General features: G+C 36.5%; 1 protein-coding gene across 2 annotated transcripts in view; it reads left to right on the top strand.

The window, feature by feature from the left end:
- The first annotated feature begins 202 nt into the window (after positions 1-202).
- The window catches only part of IBTK (inhibitor of Bruton agammaglobulinemia tyrosine kinase), a 57,055-nt gene continuing 33,568 nt past the window's right edge, over positions 203-23,689 (top strand). For both annotated transcript variants that reach the window (XM_010132887.1, XM_010132886.1), the window contains exons 1-16: positions 203-526; positions 3,810-3,906; positions 5,866-5,990; positions 7,031-7,141; positions 8,348-8,518; positions 9,682-9,799; positions 11,582-11,762; positions 12,892-13,015; positions 15,383-15,560; positions 16,996-17,170; positions 17,975-18,571; positions 19,830-19,916; positions 20,868-20,950; positions 21,053-21,090; positions 22,751-22,847; positions 23,230-23,331. In XM_010132887.1, coding sequence (XP_010131189.1) covers positions 203-526; positions 3,810-3,906; positions 5,866-5,990; positions 7,031-7,141; positions 8,348-8,518; positions 9,682-9,799; positions 11,582-11,762; positions 12,892-13,015; positions 15,383-15,560; positions 16,996-17,170; positions 17,975-18,571; positions 19,830-19,916; positions 20,868-20,950; positions 21,053-21,090; positions 22,751-22,847; positions 23,230-23,331 — 2,608 coding nt within the window. The remainder of the gene's footprint in view (positions 527-3,809; positions 3,907-5,865; positions 5,991-7,030; positions 7,142-8,347; positions 8,519-9,681; positions 9,800-11,581; positions 11,763-12,891; positions 13,016-15,382; positions 15,561-16,995; positions 17,171-17,974; positions 18,572-19,829; positions 19,917-20,867; positions 20,951-21,052; positions 21,091-22,750; positions 22,848-23,229; positions 23,332-23,689) is intronic.

Raw genomic sequence — 23,689 nt, 5'->3', positions numbered from 1 at the left:
TATATATATATTTATAAATATTTATTTGGATCAAGTGCCAAACATAGCAGTACAAAGATTTCTGATGGCAGCTCAGTGAAACTGGTTTTACATCCTTGGAATTACCAATTTTTTAAGGCACTGTTTTGTGTACCGAATTGGAGTGCCTTGATTCACTTAAGGGTCTTTCCCCTTAAGAAGAGGAGCAGCTTTAGAAGTGAAGATGAGTTCTCTGATGCCAGACTGCACTTCAAAGTGTCGATCTCTACAGCATGCTTTGGATGTTATTTCTGTAGTAACCAGAGGAAGTGAAGGCCAGATCAAGGCCTTTCTCTCTTCTTACTGCTACAATGCTGCAACTATAAAGGATGCCTTTGGTAGAAATGTTATACATCTTGCTTCATCTTGTGGCAAAAAAGGTGTGCTGGACTGGTTGGCCGAGACCAAAGGAGTAGATCTCTTGGCGAAAGACAAAGAGTCTGGATGGACAGCTTTGCACAGAAGTATATTTTATGGATACATTGATTGTGTTTTGTCATTGCTGAAGGTGAGTGATTTGCAGCTGTAGTCTTCCTCAGTATCTACAATTTTTAGGATTGTATTGGTTATGTAAAAGTGGGTTTTTAAACTTGACTGAAAGCCTCTTGGGGGTTTTCTTAATACTGTGTTTAGATCCCAGAATGTTGATTTACTTGAAGGTTGTCTCTGAGTAAGGATGCCTGATTAATTGTGGACTTCGTTGAAGACTTGTTTGTGTAGATGATACCAGAGTCAGGATCTTAAAAGTGGAGAGTGATCAGGCTAAAGACACTCTAAAAGTAGGCTCTTGAGTAATTATATCAATTAGTGTTTTTAGAGAAGATAACATAATAAAAGCTTAAGTGGAGTTATACTTAGAAATGAATCTTACATTTGAGAGATAGGCACTTCAAGATGTGGAGCAATTTATTAAGTGAATTCCCATTTAATTGGTGTTGTAACCAGGGCTTTTTTTCAGTCCCCCTCAAACCTTTCTCGTAGTTGCTCTTTCTTCCCCACTACATACAAGTGGTGTATATTTTTGATTGCTCTTCCTTCTGGTCTTCCTGTCCTAAGTACAGCAACGGGAACAGCAACATATAGTTGAAATGTTCAGGGTCCCTTTAACCATGTGAGAACATGAAATATTTGTGGTTCAGGGTTACTTAAAAGCAAACCTTTTAAGGCAGAGAATTTTCCATTTTAAGCTCAGCCTTTTTAAATTGCTGTGAATAGCCTTTTGTAAAACTAAGACTCTGTGCTTTCAACAAGATTTTAATTAGCAAAATGGTTGTGGATCCAGTAATTTTTAGTTCTTCAAGGTCTAATAACTGTTGTATATGTATTTCGTATGTACCCTTATATGGTGAGGAGATTTTAATTAAACTTGGCAAAACTAGCTGTTTGTATGGGAATTGTATATGATTCTGTTCTCTAGAAAACTGGAAATTGTGTATGTGATATATGAAAAAGTAATCAGTTCTCGTGTGTGTGTGTACCTGTACCTTTGATACTTGCTTACAGGAGGCTTGTACAGGTTTCTCCAGACATTTTACTTTTCTGTCAATTGCATAAATGAGTGAGATTTTTCTGATAGCTAGCTCTGCCCTTACTCTTCTAAAAAGCAGAATGAAACAGCTAATGGAGAGTGCTCTGCCTTCCTTAACTGAAGTCTTTCTGGGGTACTGCGTTATAAAAACAATATGTTCTTAAGGTATTATAGCAACAACAAGAAGGGATTATAGAATAGAAGTACAAAATAGCTGAGCTAGAAAGAGATCTGTGAAGGTTGCTAGTCCAACCTCTATGCTCAAGCAAGGTCAGCTAGAGCAGGTTTTCTAGAACTGCATCCACTTGGATTTTGAATGGAGACTCAAACATTTCTGTTCCAATGTTTTAATACCAGTGCAGTAAAAATGGGGTTTAGGTTTAAACGAAATTTCTTATATTTCAGTTTGTACCCATTGCCACTTGTCCTGTCATTAGATATCACTGCAATCCCCACCCCTCACGTCCAATTATTTATTATCAATATGTATAATAAATATATAAGAAGTGCCCCCTCCCCCTGACCTCGTGTAGCCTAAGCATCCTAGTTCTCTCAGCCTCTCTTCGTATGTCAGATGCATCAGTCATTATTTTAATGTGTTTTGTTTTTTTTTTTTTGCTGGACTTGCTCCTATGTGTCCATGTCTGTCTTGTACTGTGGAATCCAGAGCTGAACCCAGCACTCCAGCTGCCAATGCTGAGTAATGCCTGCTGGCACTGTTCCCACATGCAGCCCTGGATGCTTTCTCCATTCTTGGCTGGGAGGACACATTGCTGGCTTGTAGTCAACTGGAGCCCCAGGTCCTTTTCTGCTAAGACATTTGCCAGCCAGTTGGCCTCCAGCTGTACTGGTACACTGGATTGTTCCTCCCCAGCACCAGGATTTGCACTTACTTTGTTGAACTTCATGAGGTCCCTGTCAGCCCATTGCTCCAGCCTAGGTGCCTCTGAATGGCAGCACAACCTTCTGTCTTATTAGTCACACCTCATGGTCTTATCAGCCTTGCTGAGGGTGTACTCTGTCCTGTCATCCAGGTTATTAGTGAGGATGTTTTAATCAGTATTGGCCTCAGAATCAACCCCTGGGGTACTCAACGACAGACTTATGTTGTGGGCTAGAGGCAGTCATGACTTATTCCCAGACTATCTAACTACAATTTTTGCCACTCAGCCATTGGGGGTTTGTTTTTACCAATTCAGACCATGTGAATATTACTGCAGCCTCTGTTCTGCTTATAAATGACTTATACAGCTGCCAAAGAGAAGAATATCCGGCTACATGTTAAATCACAGAAACAGGTTGGTCTTTCTGTCATTTATTGAATTAATACTAGCACTGTTGCTAGTAGGGTTGCCTTTATAATTTGGAGAATGTATGTTGTTGGTCTTATGGCTAGTGTTTTTCCAAATTAAGTTACAGATTAAAGTCCTTACTGCAGATGTAGCCAGCTGTCCTATCATGCTTGAATGAGTTGTGCTTTCCCAAGTTTTGTATTTCCTGTGTTTACATCTTAAGTGTGAGATTCTGTAAGATTTTCCTCTATATTAGCCATGAGATGTGTACATAGATGCAGCTATATTATCCATTAGGTTCTGCTTGGGGACACTTCAGGGGTGTGATTGATAATACTTGTCTTGCTTAAAACCAGTGCTGATGTGGCAGCACTTTTTTTGTATTGAGAAATCAGTATTTACAGAGATTATCTACTTCTCTCTGGGTTCTAAAGCAATGACCTGTTCATGCTTTGTGCTTCTGAAGCTTCCCTGCTGCTGTCTTCCCTAGCTGTTGGTGTCCTCTTACCTTTTCTCAATAATTGTGAACCACTGTTCCCTGCTTGTTTTCAAAGCCATAGCAGGTTTTTTTGATTTTTCTTCCTTCTCTAGCTTGTCAAAACTGATTCTGTAAAAATGGCAATATAAGAAAATATTGGTAAATACATTTTTGGTAAATACTTTCCTAGATGGCAGTGCTTTATGCTCAAGTGTGTTTCCTTTGTGTTTCACTGATTACATCTTACTACTCAGTATTATACAGTAAAATCCCAGTTAATAGAGCAACACGATGTATATGTGTCTGAACATAACTGCACTGTTTTTCTTTTTTTCAGATTTCCTTACAGTTTACTTGAATCTGAAAATTTTAACAATATTAAACTTCAATTAAAGATTTGTTTAGCTGCTTAAATGTTTACCTGGCTTACTTCAAGCTGTGGAGTTAAAATTGACTTCTGTTCTTCTCTTCCCCTCCTCTCCTTTTTTTTCAGCATGGTGTTAGTCTGTATGTTCAGGATAAAGAAGGCTTATCAGCCCTGGATCTTGTGATGAAAGATAGGCCAATCCATGTGGTGTTCAAGAAAACTGGTAGGAAATCAAATAGCTTAAACTATTGATCAAGAAGATATGCTTCAACAACGTATTAATGTATGTGCCAGTGTAGACAATATTTGCTGTTTCTAATTAGGACTGTGTAAGTTATGAGATACCTGAAGGTATGGGGTCACTAATACCGTAAGTCAGCAGGTGCAGATCTTAGCAGTAGGCACAGGATGCGCGTAGGTAGCAAAAATGAAGGAATAATAATTGACTGAGGGGTTAAAAAAACCCAAAAAACCAGGTAACCCAAAGAGGCTGTGGAGACTCCATCCCTGGAGATTCTCAAAACCTGAGAGAACATGGTCCTAGGCAACCTGCTCTAGCTGACTCTGCTTGAGCAGAGGTGTTGGACTAGAAGATCTCCAGAGGTGCCTTTCATCCTCAGTTCTTCTGTGATTTTTTTTTTTTTTTCTCTTATCTCAATTCAAGTCATCAGAGAGACTTCAATGTCTTTGATAAAATAGTTCACATACCTTCTGTGTCTTTTGTGAAAAGAGGGGGGGGATGTCTTCTAAAATCCTCAAAATATTTTTTAGACCAGGTAGCTTGATATAAGCTAGTTACAGTCACTCTAAATACAGTTTCTTCAAACAGGAAATGGGTATGTAAGAATAACTGAGCACACAAGTTTGTCTTTGACAGGGGAGTAGTTTTTCCAGTAGCTTTTATTTATTTTTGTTCTGTTTTATACTTTTCTACCCCCCTTTTTTTCTCCTTTTCTCCATGTCCCCAAGTTTAGTCATGTACACTGAAATTTGTTCTTTTCAGCTTGTTTTCAGTCAGTTTAAGTAATTTTGGTTACACAAGTACTGACTTTTGGGTAATTTTTGTTTTATCTTGTAATATATATTAGAAACCTTGATCTTTTAAATAGTGGCTGGCATGGTTTACCCCAGCCAGCAATTAAACATCACGCAGCCACCTGCTCACTCACTTCTCCTGCCCTGAATGGGATGGGAGGAGAATTGGAAAAAAAAGTAAAACTAGTGTGTTGAGATATTTCAGTTATTAAACTGTTCTTATAATAGTAGTAATAGCTGTAGTGAAAAATGAGAGAACAAAAAGAGACTGAAATAATACCCAAGAAAAGACAAGTGATGCACAATCACTGACTGATGCCCAGCCAGTCATCAAACAGCAATCTGTCCCCCCTGGCCAACTCCCCCCAGGGTACATACTGAGCATGATGTTCCATGGTATGGACTATCCCTTTGGCCAGTTCAGGTCAGCTGCCCTGGCTGTGCCCCCTGCCAGCTTCTTGTGCACCTGCTCCCTGGCAGAGCATGGGAAACTGAAAAATCCCTGACTTGGGATAAGCGCTGCTTAGCAACAGCTAAACCATCAGCGTATTACCAACATTATTCTTACACCGAATCCAAAACACAGCACTGTACCAGCTACTGGGGAGAAAATTACCTCTATCCCAGCCAAAACCAGCAAAGTGGTGGAACATATACGCTGATACAAATACATAGAAATATGCACTGATTCCAGTTTTTTATTCATCAGGAAATGGTGTTTGGATAGCACTGATAAACTGAGATGTTTTGGCTGCACCTCTGATTTGAAAATATTTATGGTTTTCACACATTATGGCGTAACATTTTTTTAAGGAAGGGTATTACACTAAATTAAAGCAAAGCATGTGTAACTTAAGGTAGTAGTAGTTGTCTTCTGAAAACATAAGAAGTAAATCTGCTGTTGAGGAACGTTTGTATTTTCCGCAACTGGAGACTATATATAAGTAATGTTGATCATCTGTACATTATTGTTAAAATATTTTGTCATAACACCTTACTTCTCATAAGAATATTTTAAAGTTCAGTTTTAGGTAAGGGAACAGCTTTCCTCTTCAAATCTTAAGTAGAAACAGCAGGAGTTCCTTTTCAAAGCCAGAATGCACAATGGTAAATTTACAAGCTGAAGAGAGAATTTTTTTCATTGCAGATCCCACAGAAGTCTACACCTGGGGAAGTAATATAAATTTTACTTTGGGTCATGGTGGTCAACAAGGTAAACATCATCCTGAATTAGTGGACCTTTTTCCTCGGAATGGCGTATATATCAAACAGGTATTCTTAGTACATTACATAGGCACCTTTCTGGGTGAGTTTGGATGGTTGCGTGAGAGGGAACAAAGATGGTACCAAAGGTGATACTTGGTATCAAAGATGATACCAAGTTTTGAAAATTTGTATGGAGAAAACAAAAAGTTGAGTCTGTGGGGTTTTTGTTGTATTTGGTTCTGGTGTCCCCCCATCTCTTTTTTCTTTCTTCCTGGTTATTTCTCAGTGAGCAGTTTCCATTGTTCTGGCAAGCAGCTTAGAGCAGCTAAGGAGTACTAGTGCAGGCCTGCTGTATTACATTCTTGCTGCTTTCTCCTTCTCTTCTCCATCAACCTCAATAAAATTATAGTTCTCTATGTTGGTTGGAGAATTTTTTTTCCTATTATTTACCTGGGGTATATGGCTTGTGCAGCATTAAATAAATTCAGAAGCATGATACCTTTGTAATTGTCCTGTGCCACTCCCACAGTGAAGTGAGACAGTGAATCTGTTTGGTACACGTTAAATTAAAATTCTTTTAAATTAAAATTCTTGAAAGCAGTGTGTGCTGTTAAGCATGCTTCCTGTAGCAGTAGTGTTGTCCCTAATAATTTTTCTAGACTTCAGTTTAAGAATGTTTGAAAGTTTAAAGTACAACTTGAACAAACATTCAGTGCAGGCAATCTGTGTTGCAGTCTTAATGTGTTTCCTACACCTCTTCCGAGGCAGTACTGTTGCCCTTAAAACTCAGTCTTTGGAGCTCCTGTTAGCCTGTAGGGCCGTGCTTGAACTTATTTTAATAAACACGAGGTCTTTTCAAGTAGGTCTTTTCAAGTAGGTTAAGGCAGTACGTAATAAATTTAAACCAAGTATTTTGTGTTCCTTGTGACTTGATTTGTGAATCGTGCTTTGAAAATTGTATCTTACTTGTATTTTCAAGAACAGATCTTTATTAAAGCTGAACTTCTTCACAAAGAAGTTGGCATGTGTTTTCAGATAATCCAAGAAAACTAATTTGTCCCACACTACCTCCTCCCTACCCCTTTTTTTTTCTCTTTTTCTTTCAGGTGGTACTCTGCAAATTCCACTCTGTGTTCCTTTCCCACAAAGGTCAAGTCTATACATGTGGGCATGGACAAGGAGGCCGCTTGGGTCATGGTGATGAACAAACATGCTTGGTATGGTATCTCATGTAGGCTAGCATGATGTTTCTTTTATTTCAAACAACAACTCTGAGAAGTGGATTAGAGTTTCTCTGTGTGTGCTTTCAAAATGTGTTTGCTGTTGATGTCAAACAAACCCCTTTGCTCCCCATCAAATAACAGAAAAAAAACCTCTCCAGCACTACTAGTGAGATGGCAGAGAGTAGAAGAGTGTGCATTTAAATATGTTTTAATTTAAGATAGCTAGTTACTGTGGTCAAACTTCTGTGTTATGGCCAAGTTGTTTTAAAGGCTAGCTGAGGCCAGATAAGTGGAAGCAAATGTTTTTTGGCTGAGCTGGCTTTTTAAATAGGTTTGTGATGCCATCTGATGAGTGTGAAGGCTGGCAAAAAGGAAACAGCAGTACTATGGTACGGTAGTGGCCTGAAAAGTGATGGTAGGGTCACTCCTTACAGACTTGCACAGCTGTTAATTGAAAACTCACCTATCATTTTCATTTGAATAGTACATTGTTGCAATATGGAAAAACTTAAAAGACTAAGATATGCTGACAATACAATTCTTAGACTTCGGTATCTGATCCTGTGCACGCTCCCTGGTAGCATGCATTTGGTTTGCAGCACAATACATTTTTACAGTTTCTAATATCGAGTATCTGGTAGAACTTGATATTGTGTTGCTGGATGTTACAATGAAGACTGGGGCTCATTTTTTATTTTTTTAATGCAATTCTAAGAAATGAGAGTTTTTTTGCAAATTGCTGCAATTGGGATGTTACCCAGTTGAATAAAGGAGAACTCATGTTAGCACGTATGAAGAGTCAAAGATACAGAACTGCTTCCTTAATCTGTGGAGTTTTCTTAGGACTATCCTGTGTTTTAGAGGGAGAAATCTTTATTGGTCATGGTACTTTAAAAAGAAAAACAAAAGAGGAAATAGTTAATATTTGTCCATCTCTCCTGACGATGTAGTTTACAACTTAATTTCAGAATGGGTGGTTTAAAAATCATCTCCCCTAATAGCAGAGGATGCATTTCAAATGACAGTAGTTTGTCTTATTGCACTGGATGTAGTAGTGAGTGTATTATATGTTTAAATGCATTTTCTATAGTTCGATATTTGGTCATGACTTTCTGTTGGTGTAACTTCAGTTTTGTAGATGGCCACTGGTTAATATCAAACCAGTATATTTTTATATTGATATTGATTTTTTTTGTTTAGGTTCCAAGACTCGTGGAAGGCTTATCTGGCCATCAGTGCTCCCAGATAGCTGCAGCTAAGGATCATACTGTTGTTTTAACAGAAGATGGATATGTTTACACATTTGGTTTAAATACTTTCCATCAATTGGGTATTCTTCCTCCTCCTCCTAACTGCAGTGTTCCTAGACAGGTAAAAATAACATCAGTCAATGCTTGCTTGCTTGGTTGTTTTTTGAAGAGAAGCAAAAGATGAAGATTGTGGAAATAACTTTTAAACTTTTTTTGGGGACAATAAAGTCAAATATGAGTTCAGGTAAAATCTTGATTTTGTGTTATCACACATCTCAATCTTAAATACTTAACTGTGTCCTGATAAACATCTTAGTTTGTAACCTGAACTGTACTAAATTTGTAGTGCTAAGTGATAGAAGGTAAAATTGCCAAAACCCTTTTCTTTCCCAAATTGTTCTGTAGCCGGAATGATGTAAAAGTAATAGGTATGTATTATCTGAAATTCATGCTCTTTTACTCCTTTTGAATCACTTTTGATGATAGATATTGGGGTTTGATAGTTGTGTCCTTCGCTGGAAGCACTGTTGGTTCTGGAGTCATAATGCTTTGCGAAGAATAGAGACAAGGAAGAGAGAGTATGGGCATCAGCTTGATGTATAGATATACAGCTATATTGACTGTATATCTATGCTCAGTCTCTAACTTTTCTTATTTTCTTTAAGTAAATATTTCTTTAAATAAAGAAGATTTACATTTCCTTTTATTGAAAGGAGGTTTCATCTGGAGTACCCACCATTGTACTACTTAAAGAAGTAGGAGAGAATAATTAGCTGAAGTGCCACAGGATAGTGTTTTGGGGTACAATGGGATGCTCTTCAATAGTGTAATGAAAGTTGTGTGTCCATAGTGTTTGTTTTGATCTTGATCTAGAAAATCAAATTAAATTTTCAATGTGTTATTAGTAGTATAGTGTTCTGCAGTGTGTTTAGGGCATTAGGACTTACAAGTCAAACTTCTTAGCTGATGTTTTTGCAGCACCTGAGTCTTCTTTGGCTGTCTTATACATGTCCTGTGCAGTCTTGTTCAACATCTTACTCACGAGACAGCCTAAGGAGATTTGGTTCTAGTTCTGATTAGATAATGCAAAAAGTTTACTACTTTTTGTTGCTATTGCAATAGTGCACCACTTAGGAAATATTCCTGACTTATTAGGCTGTATGTGGATTGATACCAGTGTTTCATTCTTAATGACTTTAGAAGTTGAATGTTGTCAGAAGTTTGTATGTGTGAAATTCACCTGTTATTGCTTAATATTAAGATCTGCTTTGGATTTGTGCTTAGGTTCAGGCAAAAAACCTGAAAGGTAGAATGGTGATTGGAGTGGCTGCAGGCAGATTCCATACAGTGCTATGGACTAAGGAAGCAGTGTATACCATGGGGCTGAATGGCGGCCAACTAGGTAAGGTAGAAGTGTTCGCAAAGTAAAACTCAGGCATTAAAAGATGCTACTTGTACTAAAGATGTCATGTGCTTCTCCATTAAAAGATGGGGTTTGTACTAGAGCTGTCATATGCTTCTTGTAACAGAAGCCTGGTTAGAGCTTTCTTTTTTTTTTTCTAAATCAGTCTGATGACATCACCCCTTCACACTTCCTTTGTAGGATATTTTTCATTACTGCTAGTCACTTTCATATTTTGAGATGATGGGAGCTAGTCAGACTTAGCTCTGTTATCTAAACTCTTTTTAATTCTTTTGCCTTCCTTTTATCTTCTGTAGTCCTGCTACTTAAGACTTTCAGGAAACAGAGTGTTGCAAAATTACCCCACGGCATGCTTGTCTCCTTCCAGCAGTCTGGCTGGTACCGCCCTCAATAAATGATATGCCTATGTCCTCCTTTCACCATGCACTGTAGACATGCTAATGATAACTTTTCCTATACTTAGTTTTTAACTGAAATGCTTGGCCATATATAGAATTTTTTTTCAACAGACCCTTTATTTAACTCAGTATTATTCGGAAGTCAAGAAAGAACTTAATAAAAATGTATTACCAAGAAGTGACTTCTTGTTTTGCTGTATGAATAGGATATTTTAATTGCTTTTGTCTTTTTTTTTTTAAAAAAGATATTAAACAAGTATTACAATATTGGTTTGCATTTGTGTTTCTGCACTTCTGTATCTGTGTGCAAACAAAACCGTTAGCTGGCTCTAGTACTTAGTTAATCTGCATCAGTTCTGGCATCAGGTTCAGATACTTTTTTGTGTTCCTATATAAGATTACAAAGGTATGTGGAAAAACTTGTCTTTGTCAGAGAAGTATCACGCTAATGAACATTTTGGGGTTTTGTTTCTTTTTATGTGCACCCATTGTGGAAGATTTTTTTTTTTTTTGGTTGCTTGTGTTATTGAGATTATTCTGGCGTGCATATGGCCCAGTGCAGTACCATATGGAGACAGTAATTGGATCATAAGTGGTATAGTTGTGTCAGCTGGACACTGTGATGGACCTGTAGTAATAGATCTTGCCTCTTTAAGATGCTTGGGCATAGCACCACACTGTCATATGACAAGGTTGCTTCCAGCTTTAGAGATAGTTCTACTACTTGTTCCTGGATATTTGTACCCTGTTCCACTCTGTGGTGCAGATGTAAGTGCATGCAGAGCAGGGTCATGTTACGTATGAGATTCTTTGTGTTAGATTTCTTGATGCAGCAGAGCAGCAATTGCCTGTTTTTTTTTTTTTTGTGATATGTTTTCAGTGATCTTATATTACAGAGCCAGCCTTGTCGTTTCACGTAACTGCCTGTCATCATGCTTATATACACTTACAGAAATTTTTATGACAAGCTTGTTTGGTATCTTCCAGTGACTGAAATATCCTATAGTTTATGCCAGTGTGATAGTTTTTCTAGTGCCATGAACTGTAATGTGATCAAATAAACGTACGTTCTTTGGAGTAAAAGGCAGTACCACTGCAGAGTCTCACTGCATTAAGTAGCTTTTCCTGTAGAATATGCCTTACTTAATTTTTGGTATGTCAAATCTTAAATGTTTTCTGGTGTTTGTGGTGAATTAACAAGTATGTGTGGTGTGTCTTTAACTATTTAGAAGATGAATTATCTAAGTACCTAAAAAATCTTACAGGATTTAAAGGTTCTTCAAGGTAGTGTAGCAAAGTGTCCTTTAAACGCAGAATGTGTGTAATGCCAAATAACGTCTTTGGGGTGTGCTGTGTTTTCTAGGTTATCTACTGGATCCTAATGGAGAAAAGTGTGTAACTGCACCTCGCCAAGTTTCTGCTCTACACCATAAAGATATCTCTGTGTCCTTGGTCTCTGCAAGTGATGGCGCTACAGTATGCGTTACTGAAAGAGGAGATATTTATTTACTTGCAGATTATCAGTGCAAAAAGATGGCTTCGAAGTATGTGTTATTTTTCTAATCCATCATGAAGAGTGATAGTTGAAGATTTCACTGTAGTCTTATACTCGTGAGCTATTTTAAAGATTTTTGTGCATGAAGTAGCAGTAATACAGTGCTTCTTGGGTTTTCTTCATTTGCAGTTCTTTCATATGAACTGTGTCTATCTTTTTGTTTGTTTCTTCGTTATTGGATGAGGCTATGGTGCCACTCGCTGTTTACCAGAGAAATTTAAAAAAAAGAAAACATAGGAAGAGGAAATATTTTGTGACATAAGTTTAAAAAATACTGAAACTTCTATTTTCCATTCCTCTGTAAATTTGTATATTTGCCTGAATTTGTATAAATGCCTCTTGGCAGAGGCACTGAAGATCCATTAATTTATTTAGTTATGTTGTTATGAAATTGAATCAGTCATTTGGGGTCTGAATTTCATAATTAACTTGTGAATCTAGTATATTATAAAGAGTATTTTAGGTTGCAGGGGGGATCTTGTGACATCATGTGGTCCATATGCTAAAACCTGGCTGTAAAACCTGTTAAAGAAACTGGGCCCATGACTCATAAATTTAGGAAATAAATTGATCCCATTCTCTCTTCCTTGGTTTGCAGCAACAAATTAGAAGAGGTAATTAGCATTTTGCCCAGCTAACTCTCGGTCAGCTTTTCAGCTTAATTTCTGATTCTAACAATATTTATTTACATGTTATAGCTTAATGATTATTTTATGCTTCATTTTCTACATGGCTGTAAGCAAAGGTGCTGGCACTTGCAGAAACTTAAGACTGTGTACTGTGCTCTTACACTAAGAAACTGAAAAGAGATAAGTGCAAGGCTCTGATCAGGTAAAAACCAAAACCTACCAAAAACCTGAGAAACAGCCTACTGGGGAAGGATAGATTTTTCTAATGCAAACAGCAGAATAAAATTTATACAACTGTAATTTTTTAAAATTCTTTTTTAATATACTGGTTTTTACCCATGGAATTTTGTGAACCTGTGGACATGATGTGATTTACTTAAAACCAAAGGAACTTTTTTACTGCTTCTCCCAATGAAAAAGGTAACTGCCATAGAAACAATATAAGTACTCAACGAAGAAATACTAATTCAACCTTTGGTGTTCTTTCAGACAGCTGAACCTTAAAAAAGTTCTTGTTAATGGGGGACATTTGGAATATAAGGTAGATACCCAGCATCTTGAAGAAAATGGGGGTCAGAAGATTTGCATTCTAGCACTGGATGAAGCTGGAAGAGTAAGTCCTCTCCATAGTAATCATAATTATATAGCAAGCTGCATGCTGATTAATCAAAGTTTAAACATAAGACAGGACTAAATCACACATAGAAATTACCTAATTAATTTCTGTAGAGCTGCTAGTGATTTTGTTTTTTTAGGAGCTACGAAAAGACTGAATTGTACAGTAGTTTATTTTTAAATCTGTGAAGATCCATAGCTTTCAGTGAAGGTATACTCCTTTGTTTTTACATACATATAGTGTACATGGTCTGTATTGGGGGTTTTTCCCACGTAGCCCCTCACCCCACCTACCCAGTCACCTTTACACCCTTCAGAAATAATAGTCTTAGAAGTAGTCTCTGGACTCGAAGGTTTAGAGTCTTTGCTGAAAAGCATCTATTCTGTAGATGAGATGTTCCTTTTATTGTTGAAAAGGTGCAGGTAAACCTGGTGAACACTGTGGCATCTTAGACTGGAATACTGTGGAGGATTTATTGCTTTCTTCCCTCGTTCTTTCATAGAGTACCAGTTTATAGGACCCTTCAAAACCACAGCCTTTTCTACGTCTGCTCACTGGGAGAGCTAAACCTTCAGTGCCATCTAGTGGTGTGTACAAAAAGGTTTTGGCTACTTTAGAGTGTTAAAAACTGAGCCTATGTATCAAAACAAGGAGCAGTGTGGTTATTCCTTTTCTTTCCTTGCATTTGACTGAATTATATTTTGGGATGATCTTCCCTCTTTATTAGGTCATTAGTTGTCTCAGAGATTATAAACTTGCATTTCAGTATTGTTCCTGAGAGGTTTTACCTCTAGCATCTCTAGTATTAGTAGTGCCCCTTCAGCATCTTTGGGACACTGTTTTAGTGGTAAGAAACTACTTTGTCTTCCTGCATCAGTGGAACTCTGTCAGCCTGCTTTTCATATCTTTCCATGCTGAGTATGGGCAAATGCTGCAATCTTTAGTGCTTTTAGGCATTATAAATTACTGAGTAAGGAGAAGGATGGGATCTTCTGTTTCCTCAATCAGTGCTTCCTGGTATGGCTTGATTGTATTCTCTTTAAGGGAGTACTGTTTAGCCTAGATCAGAGAAGGTTTAAGGGAGTGGTTTATGGAATTTTGTGAACCTGTGGATATGATGTGATTTACTTAGAACCAAAGGAAAATTACAATAGTATTTTATTAACAGTTCTATTAATACCAGTGGGTAGAAACTAAAGTAATTTTTCAGTGTCACTGCCTCAACTAAGCTTTTTTACTGCTTCTCTAAATGAAAAAGGCAACTGTCACAGAAGCAATATATATATATATATATATACACGCACACACACACTTTCTTGAAGGGAAGATACACAGAAGATTGACCCAGGCTTTTTTCAGTAGTGCCCAGTGACAGAGGCAGTCGTCACAAACTGAAATAATGGAGACTCTGTCTGAATATCAGGAAGCACTTTTTCACTGAGAGAGTCATCAAGCACTTGCACAGGTTGCCTGTGGATGTTGTGGAGTCTTCATCCTTGGAGATACTCAAAAGCTGTCTGGCCATGGTCCTGGGTAACTGGCTCTGGGTGGCCCTGCTTGAGCAGGTGGTGGACGGGGTAACCTCCAGAGGTCCCTTCCAACCTCAACCATTCTGTGATTCTGTAGGGCTTAAGAAGGGGGAGAGGAAATAGGTTAACCAAATTCTTTTGTTCATCCTTATGTAGGTGTTAACAGAGCTGTGCAGGTCCTTTGATGGGAGAAGGCAAAAGGCTGACTTTAGCACCACTAATGCCACATCTGGGCTTTACCCCACGGGGGATTGTTGCTTCATGCTCGCTTCTTTCAGACATCTACAGCATACCTTGTTGGGGTCCATTTCTGTTGAATATTTTGAAGTTTGTGTTTGCTCATAATCTCTCTTCCAAAACCTTGGCTGATACAGAGAAACTTGAGATTTTTGTCAAACAGTTGACAGGAAATGGTTTAGTTTTTTGGTGTGCTAGCTTTGAATTTTGCCTGATTTATAAGCAAATCAGTTGGAGAAATCTGTGAATTAAGAACTAAATTAAACTTGTTTCTTGATTTGATGACACCTTTTGCTGTCCTTGTTGAAACGTCAGTAAAAACTGCTGTGAAGGTGTTTGAATATTCAGAGAAGCTTTTCAAATGCCTTTGAGCAAATGGCTCTTGATACCATGATAGATTTTTTTGCCTGTTTTACTTGTGGGTTTGTTGTAATAGAAGCTGATAACACTTTAGGATATAGTTTTGAAGAATGTCTTTCTCCTTTTATATGCAACTTTGAGATGGAATGCTGTTGTGTTTGAAAAAGTAGCATTTAATATGTAACTGCTTTTATATGACATGAAGATTTCCCCTTCCTCTGAAAAAATGATATTATAGGTGTTTTGCTGGAAGTCATCTAACAACTCCATGAAGCAGTGTCGTTGGGTGTATGGTCGGCAAGTCTTCATGTCTGATGTTGCTTTAAATGAGAACGAAATACTGTTTGTCACACAGGATGGTGAAGCCTTTACAGGAAAGTGGCTGGAAGAAGGGAAAAAAATCACAGAAAAAAAAGGTTAGCTGTGATTTCTTAATGTTTTTTAAGTACCTTGAACTGATATAAAAGTTTAATCAAATCTTTACAGTCTCTAACAGTATTAGAGTGGTGAGTTCATTCTTTCCTCTGTGGCTGATGGTTGGTAGCGTCAACCAGTACTATTCTCTTTCCTCAGTAATACTTAGATTTACTTACTTTGCAGCCCTCAGGTAACCTGCAGGTGGAGATTTCCAGAAAGAAAAGTACTGGAGAGCAATAGGAACATGAAGGTCCATTGTAATGATCTTGTCACATATTAGATGACCCGTCCTAGGAGACTGACATTGAACAAAACATGTGTCATGTACTTGCTTGCACTGCTAAGTCAGTAAAACCTTACCATGTTTCCCAGGTTCTTATGTGGGCATAATCCAGGGTCAAGAGCAATTTCTATCTTACTAACTTGGCTCATATTGCTGAGAGTAGGTCCTGATGGGTTGTTTTTCTGTGAGGAAGTCACCTCTCTACCATAGGACAAGATTTAATTGAAACTGTTGGCTGTGTTCATCTAGGGGTCTTAAAACTAAGGATAAAAATGGATTTACTTTCAACCTGGCATGTATTTGACCTTCATAGCTTTATGCTGCAGTTCTACTTCCTTTGATACCGAGATTCCATCTTTAGTTTTCTCAGTCCGTTTTTGCATTCTTTCAAAGCAAAAATCTTTCCTCTGTTGCTCAATCCAGGGCTGCATACTAGTTTTACTCTTGCTACTTTTCTTTTATTCTGCACATCACGTGGTAGTTCCCTCATTACAGAGGCACCACACGCATCTCCTTTTAACTGTGTTTGCTCTGGTGCTGGTATGTGTCTCTATGCACTATCTTGTTTATGCTTGCTGGTCTTTTTATAGTTTTAGTACCTTCAAGGAAACATCAGAATCCAGATCTGTTGACTGATGTTCGTGACAGATTCGTGATGAATGAGAGCTTCTGGTTTTTTTCGAAAGGTTTTAATGAATGTAGTGAATGGTCTGCATATATTCAGTTATCCAGTTCTTAAACAGTCCAGTATTCAGAGAGCATCATGTTTTTTCAATGGTTTTGTTAGTTTGGGTATAATTTAAATGATACTGTATGAAGTCCGAAGGCAAGTGTCTTATTTCTGCTATAACTGATATGATGGGAAATCAGTCTTGCACTGCTGTACACTGATTCACAGCTTGTTGCATTGAATGTTAGTTGGAGTGTTTTCCCATATATAAACAAGTGGCAAAACACTTCCATAGGAAGTTCTGAATAAAAACTTCCCTGTATGTAATGTAAGGTCTTGTTCTTAAAACTTCTTGTATTTCAGGTAAGCGACCTGAAGCCTTCAGCGCTACTTAGGCTTATTCGGTGAATCCATCAACGGATTTACACAAGTCCTAAATCTTGCCTTTTTGTAGCTGAACCTTTTTTTTTTTTTTTAGCAGAGCTTGTATCGAGCCTTCAGAATTCTTCCTGTGATGGATCTTGTGAACATGATACAAACAGTGTATATGAAAGAATTCGACTTCAGAAGCTGACTTTTGTCCACCGAGCTGTTAGCATTGCCACTGATCCTAATGGCTGGAATTTTGCTGTTTTACAGTCAGATCCTAAAACAAGGTATATTAAAATATCTACAGCTATAATTTTTCTCTTTTTTTTTTTTTGTGTGTGATTGCAATTAAATCATTCTGGTTTTCAAAACCGTTTTTTGTCTCGTGTAGAAGTCATGATAAATGTGGCTATCCATGGTGCTAGAGAATAGTACTTAGGGTATCTTCAACACAGCTGTTTACTAATAAGACCTCAGCTTATATATTTGCATAATTAGTGTAGTGTTGATGTTTTATCTAAGTGTTTAAAGTTAGCTTTTGTGATGTATTTCTTAACATGCTCTGAGCTCTAAATACTTAGAAATAACTGATCAGCTTTTAAATACAAGTTAAAAGTGGATCTTTGTTTGAAAAAAATGTTTTAAATAAAAGGAATAGGTATTCCTTGCACATGTTCCTTGTGCACTTGTAATAGTTTCCAATATATATGATAAATAAGTATTAGCTTTTTCTTATTGCTTTGGGTGGTCATATGAAACACAGCAAACATTTCTGTGTTTTCTTGGTGGAAAAATGAGATGAAGATAAGAGAGTTCTGATAATATGTGTTTACTGGCTGTATTATAAAGACAAAATACTGTATTTGATATTCTGAAGCTAGAGAGACCTTACATATGTGGTTTAATTGCTTAAATACCATATTGTTAGTTCTTTTTATAAAGAACAGGACAAGAAATGTTGAGTAGTCCAGCAATGTAAGAAAGAAAGCAAACAAACTAAATGGAAACATCCTCTTCATTAAACATAAAATGTAAAATTTTATTGAGCTTGTAAATAGTGGTTTTTGTGATGGATTTTTTTTTTTTTCTAGTCTTTATGAAATTCCAAGTGTGTCGTCATCAAGTTTTGGAGAGGATTTTGGCAAACTGTTAGATGAAACGGATGAAACGGACAGCATCCACGATATGACTTTTCAGATTGGCACGAGAACTTACCCTGTACACAAATACATCTTGGCTGTACGCTCTGACTTCTTCCAGAAGCTGTTTGTTTCCAGTGACAACCAGCTAGACACTCCAGATGTCTACCGTAAAGATGAAGATGCCGTTGGATGTGATCTTTATGTAATCGAGAAGGTTCATCCAGATCTGTTTGCATATCTTCTGCAGTTCATATATACTGATACCTGTGATCTTTTGACTCATGGTTATAAACCAAAAATTCTGCAAAAAGGAAAATCGGAAGAATATCAAGATACTTTAATTTCTAACTTGAGCAAAATGAGTTTTGATGAAAATGATACTGGAAAGTCTGCATTTGAGATTTATAGAAATAATCAGGTGCAAGTTATAAATGAAAAACAGAAGAGCAAATCTAAAAAGGGCAAAGTTGTCAGTGAGGAAGCTAACATCATAAAAATGTTGCAAAGTGCTGCTAATAAGTTTGGACTCAACAATTTAAGTGAAAGGTAGGTGAAAGGAAATGCTTTTATAATCTGGCAAGCTTTTCATGGAGTGTTTTTATATAAGTCGGTCTAAATTTAGTTTTTATTAAAGTAGAAGGGTGGTTGGGGTTGATAAATTTACCTTTTTTTGCTTGTTTTGTTGTTTATGAGTATAAGTTTACAGCACACACTGTCATCTCTTTAAAGCAACATCACTTTGTTCTGATGCTCTCTGCTAAGAGAAAAACATGTATGAGCTTTTCAAATAATGTCAGAAGTAGACTTTTGTAACATGATTATTTACTTAAAGCATCATTTTTCAATAGGCTTCTATGTAATTGAAATGTGCTGTTGGCCCTTACGGTGTCCTAGAACCTCTTGGACATTTGTATTTAAAACATCTGTCCTGTGTATCTTTTAAAGTGTGAGCTCTCTGAGACTTGACATCTGATGCAGATCATCTGACCTTCCAGAATGACTGTCATAAAACATCAGTACTTGTTTTGTTAGAGACAGCTATCTGAGTTCTGGATTGATGAACTTCTATGCTGTGGTCGCCATCTAGCAGTTTTTCCATATTTGATGTTATATTGTGAAACTAATGAAATTGAGACTGGATGTCCCTGTAAAACTGCATTACTCAGTTGTTCAGGGTTTTTTTCTGCATTTGTCTTTTCCTTTTGAAGGAGGGAATGACCTTTTTCAGAGTAGTTTTCTTCACTGTATTTTCACAAACACTAAAATTAATCAGCAAAGTTGTGAAGCTGCTGCTAAAACAGATCCTAAGTAAAGTTTCCATCTTAAAGCGCTTTCCCCTTGAAAGTGTATTGCTTTGTAATCCACTGGCAGCACGCCTGTGTCTTTATCATCCCATTCTCAAGCCTCCTTGGTGAATTAAGGTGCTGAATAAGTCTGTGCTGAAACATGCATCTCGTCTAAGCCACTGTCTTTGCTCAGGTAACTGACTGGTAGCAGTATATATTACTCGTTTTGACCCTTTGGTATTGGATGTTGGGCTTAACTATAGCAGTCTAGCTTTCACTGAAGAAAATAAATAAGATAGCTAAGGCATGGAAAGAATGACAGTTACATTTTACATCTGCAATGAAGACTGTCAAGGAACAACTGGTCCTTTCTAGTTTTGTATGCTGACTGATTTTGATCCTTTTTCATATTCACAATATGAGCCAACTGAAGTGCTGTTACTTTGTGGAACTGTTCTTCTTAATGGTTTGTATACTAATTCTATTACTTATTACCAGTGTTAATTAATGGTTTGCAGGTTGGATGGAGTCAGATTAGAAAATGGAAAAATTAACGTTGTTAACAAGAAGAATGGGAACAAACCAAAGTTAAATCGGAAGAAATGGTAAGCTTTTAAAATCAAGCTTTTCCTACCCCCACCATCTTCCTCTTATGTCATCTCTTTATCTCTTAAGTGTAGGCTAAGGTTGATCAGCTGTATTTTAACTTCTGATGTACACTTGTCTCTTTGGCAATAACTCATGTTTGGAAGTTCTTTGTAGGTGGTTAAAAACTGATCTTTGAATTGGTAATCTGGGATAGATTATATATGGTATATTTTTGCTTCTTTTTCCTGAATGTTAATGTGTTCTATGGATGAACTATAGAATACTAATGCCAGGAGAAATGTTGTGGCTAATCCAGTCAAAAGCAGTTTGACTTTTGCAGATAAGCTTGCCTTGACAATAGAATTGCATGGATTAGCAATAAGTAAACCTGTAATATTTTTTCTAATTAAGATCATCTCTGGAATATCTTTCAATAGAAAATTTCCTTGCTTTTATAAAAGTGATGTTTGTTTTTTAATTCCATATGTGTTATTTGGTTATTTATACACAAATGCTTGAATAATCGACTTCCATAGTAAAAGCTATACTGCATGAAAGTAGCTTTTTCACAAAATTTTGTTTATTTCACTCTTAAAATGCATTTCCAAAGCTTACAGTAGCTACTAATGTAAAAGAAATATCTAATTTAACATAGACCATTTAAGTTTAACTAAAATTAGCCATAATTAATTAATTTGGTCATAGCAGTTTTGAAACGGTAATTGACTATATTTTGAAGGAAATACTTCAGATGGAATTTTGAGAGCTCTACTTTGGACAAAAAATTTCTCTTGCAACTATCGTGCCTGTACTTTTAGGTTAATTTTATATTCTATTATTAAAGTTCAGGTGTGTTATTATTTTAAAGGATAAATCCTAATTTTCTAAAATAAGCATTTATTTGTAGAGTTTACAACTTGCAGGTCTTCTGAATAATCACAGTTCTGATCCTATTAAATGTCTTCTAGTTCATACCTCTGCGATGTGACCCTGAAATCTTTAGATGGAAAAGAATTCCCGTGTCATAAGTGTGTACTTTGTGCAAGACTTGGTATGTGTGTATATTTATATACATATATATATAATATTAGTCATGTTGTCTTTTTTAACTGACATTTTATTGCATCTTGAACTGAAATGCCTTTCTTTACAGATTATTTTCACAGCATGTTAAGCAGCTCATGGATTGAGGTAAGCTTGCCAGTAACCGTGTGTGGCAGTATGTTTTGTGTATCAGATAAGTGACAGCTTTACATTTCTTCTTAGAATAACATATCCTGAGTACTAGGGAAAGGAAAGGTGGATTCTTGGATCCTATTTGCAAGAAAAAAATAACCCAACACATTTTTGGTTACTCTACATTTGTATTATTGAGATTGTGTATTTAAATGAGAGTAATAAACATAATAACATATATCAAAGGAAATTATCACTTTTGGTTTCGAGGTTTATTTTGAGCTAATTCATGGATTTATAAAAGCTACTGAACTATTCTTATGGGATTCTTTTAATTTTCTTCCTGTAAAAGTAAGCAGTATGGGATAGCTTTTTGTATGTACTGAGTGAAAGATACAGCAGAATCAAAATGTGCAGAATATCTAGCTGACATTTACTGTTAATAAAATGGAGGATGTCAAGGACTCTTCCACTTCCTAACCAGCTGCTGCTTCAAAAGGTGTGGTTCTTTTGTCTTGGTTCTTATTTACTAGCTGTGCGTTAATGCCCTGGTTGTTCCTGGACAATGTATATACTCTAAATACCTCTGTTAAGTATCTCAGTACTATTGATAATGCTTGTTGAAAGAGGAAGGGTGTAAATGGAGAAGCATTTTTCAGAGACTGAAAGCTGAAGCAGTGTGCAAGAGTTCTGTTAGCTTTTGTAAACCCAAGAATCTGGCGAAATACTGGCAGTTCACTTCTGCTGTGTAACTGTAACAGAACTTCACCTGTCCTCTAACTTACTGTACGGCCTTTTCCTCAGTCATTCCTGATGAAGCACATCTGAAACACTCTGATACAAGTAATTGATTTATTAATTGTTGAATGTCCATTTGTATCATTGATTTCTTTATCAGTTGTATGTTTGTAAGTTTTCTGTTTTATAAGTAAATCTAAATCTTACTAAATTCATAAGTAAATGTTTAGTGAATAAAGAGCTGTAGATATTGTATACAAATGTTAATGTCTGTAACAGTTTTTTTTTTAAACTTCAGATGAGAAATACATCAGTACCAGTAGCACGTTCAAAAGCAAAAGAAATCTTTTCCTATGAAGCTTTGCCTAAGTACCACCTGAGATAAACCAAAGCTGTTAAGCAATGATGTTGCATAAACTTGAATGGTGACGATTACATGGTTTAGTGGCTAATGTTTGCTCATAGAAATGCTTTGCCTTAATGGTTAAGATGGTTCTTCACATGGAGGGTTTGCTGAGGACCTTGTTTTCTGAGGAATTAACAGTGATGGCTAATTTCACTTTATTCTTGCATGAGAACTTGTGATTTCATGAGATCCTTTACCCGGAAAGAAAAGCAGTTCAGTACTATTATGGGTAAAGTAATATAATAAAGGAGAATTGTTAAAGAAGATGCTCAAGCTGATGAAATACTAAACATTTGATGAGTATTTATTCAGAAGTTTTGGCGTGCTTAATTTGTTCTGCTACAATCAATTCTTAATTGAAAAACTTGAACAGATATCATGCGAATATTTAACTTAGAGTGTGACCCTCAGTCTGATTCATTTGCTAAGTGTAATTGCTGTCTCAATTTTCTATTTTATTCCAAGTAGTCAGCTTCTTTTACTCTTTTTGGTTTTGTTTTTTTTTTTTTTCTTAATCCTTTTGCCTTTTAGGCTTCCTGTTGTTCAGCCCTGGAAATGCCAATCCATTCTGACATACTACAAATAATTGTAGATTACCTGTATACAGATGAAGCTCTTGCGATAAAAGGTGCCATTAATGTATTTTCACTTTAACTGTACTCCTGTAATTTTTGTATTTTTAAAATATAAACTCAATATTTAATATGCTTGCATTCAAGTTTTATGTAGAAAATCCAAATTTTTGTGACTCTTGCTTTAGATTTTGAGGTGGTAGCTGTACCACAGACCTTTTTGTACCTTTTCTTTAGTTTGTCAAACTGTAGTTTTCCTTTCCCCTTCTTCTCTTGCTTCAAAAAAATGGCTGTACTTTTCTAAGCTATTCCATAATAACCTATGAAAATTTTCAAAGCAAATTTGCAAAGCATTTGTCTTTTGGTAAAATCTCATTGAAGCAATATATGTTATACATACTCTTGCCCACAGTGTTTATGCGATGCTTTGTTTTCCAGATTCTCAAAACGTAGAATTCATATGTAATGTTCTTGTGGTAGCAGACCAGCTTCTTATATCCAGACTCAAAGAAATCTGTGAAGTAGCCATTGCAGAAAAACGTGAGTTCTTTGACTTGTGTTGTAAAGGGTTAGAGAATAAAAAAATGCTTTTTTAAGATGTTAATGTTCTTGCCTGTTTCAGCACAGAATTATTTTCTTGTATTCTTTTGCTCTGATTACCTGCTGTTTGTTGCATAGCTGTTAGCAGTTCTTCTTTAGGCTGGGTGATGTTTTAGGTTAGCATAGTCTTCCATTCCTTAGGCATCATTGTCTTCATCTCATATTCTTTAATAAAAAAGAAGTAAAAACCAAAGGGAGAAAAAATCCAAAACCACAACAAGTAAACCAAACTTTCATTCCACTGAATTCAAACATGTCTTTAAAACACGATAAAATGAATTCTGTGTTTCTATTTCTG

Source organism: Buceros rhinoceros, unplaced genomic scaffold (genome assembly GCF_000710305.1).
Source record: "Buceros rhinoceros silvestris isolate BGI_N320 unplaced genomic scaffold, ASM71030v1 scaffold11393, whole genome shotgun sequence".
Lineage (NCBI taxonomy): Eukaryota > Metazoa > Chordata > Aves > Bucerotiformes > Bucerotidae > Buceros > Buceros rhinoceros.
The sequence above is the reverse complement of the archived record's forward strand: the minus strand, read 5'-3'. Positions and strand labels throughout refer to the sequence as shown.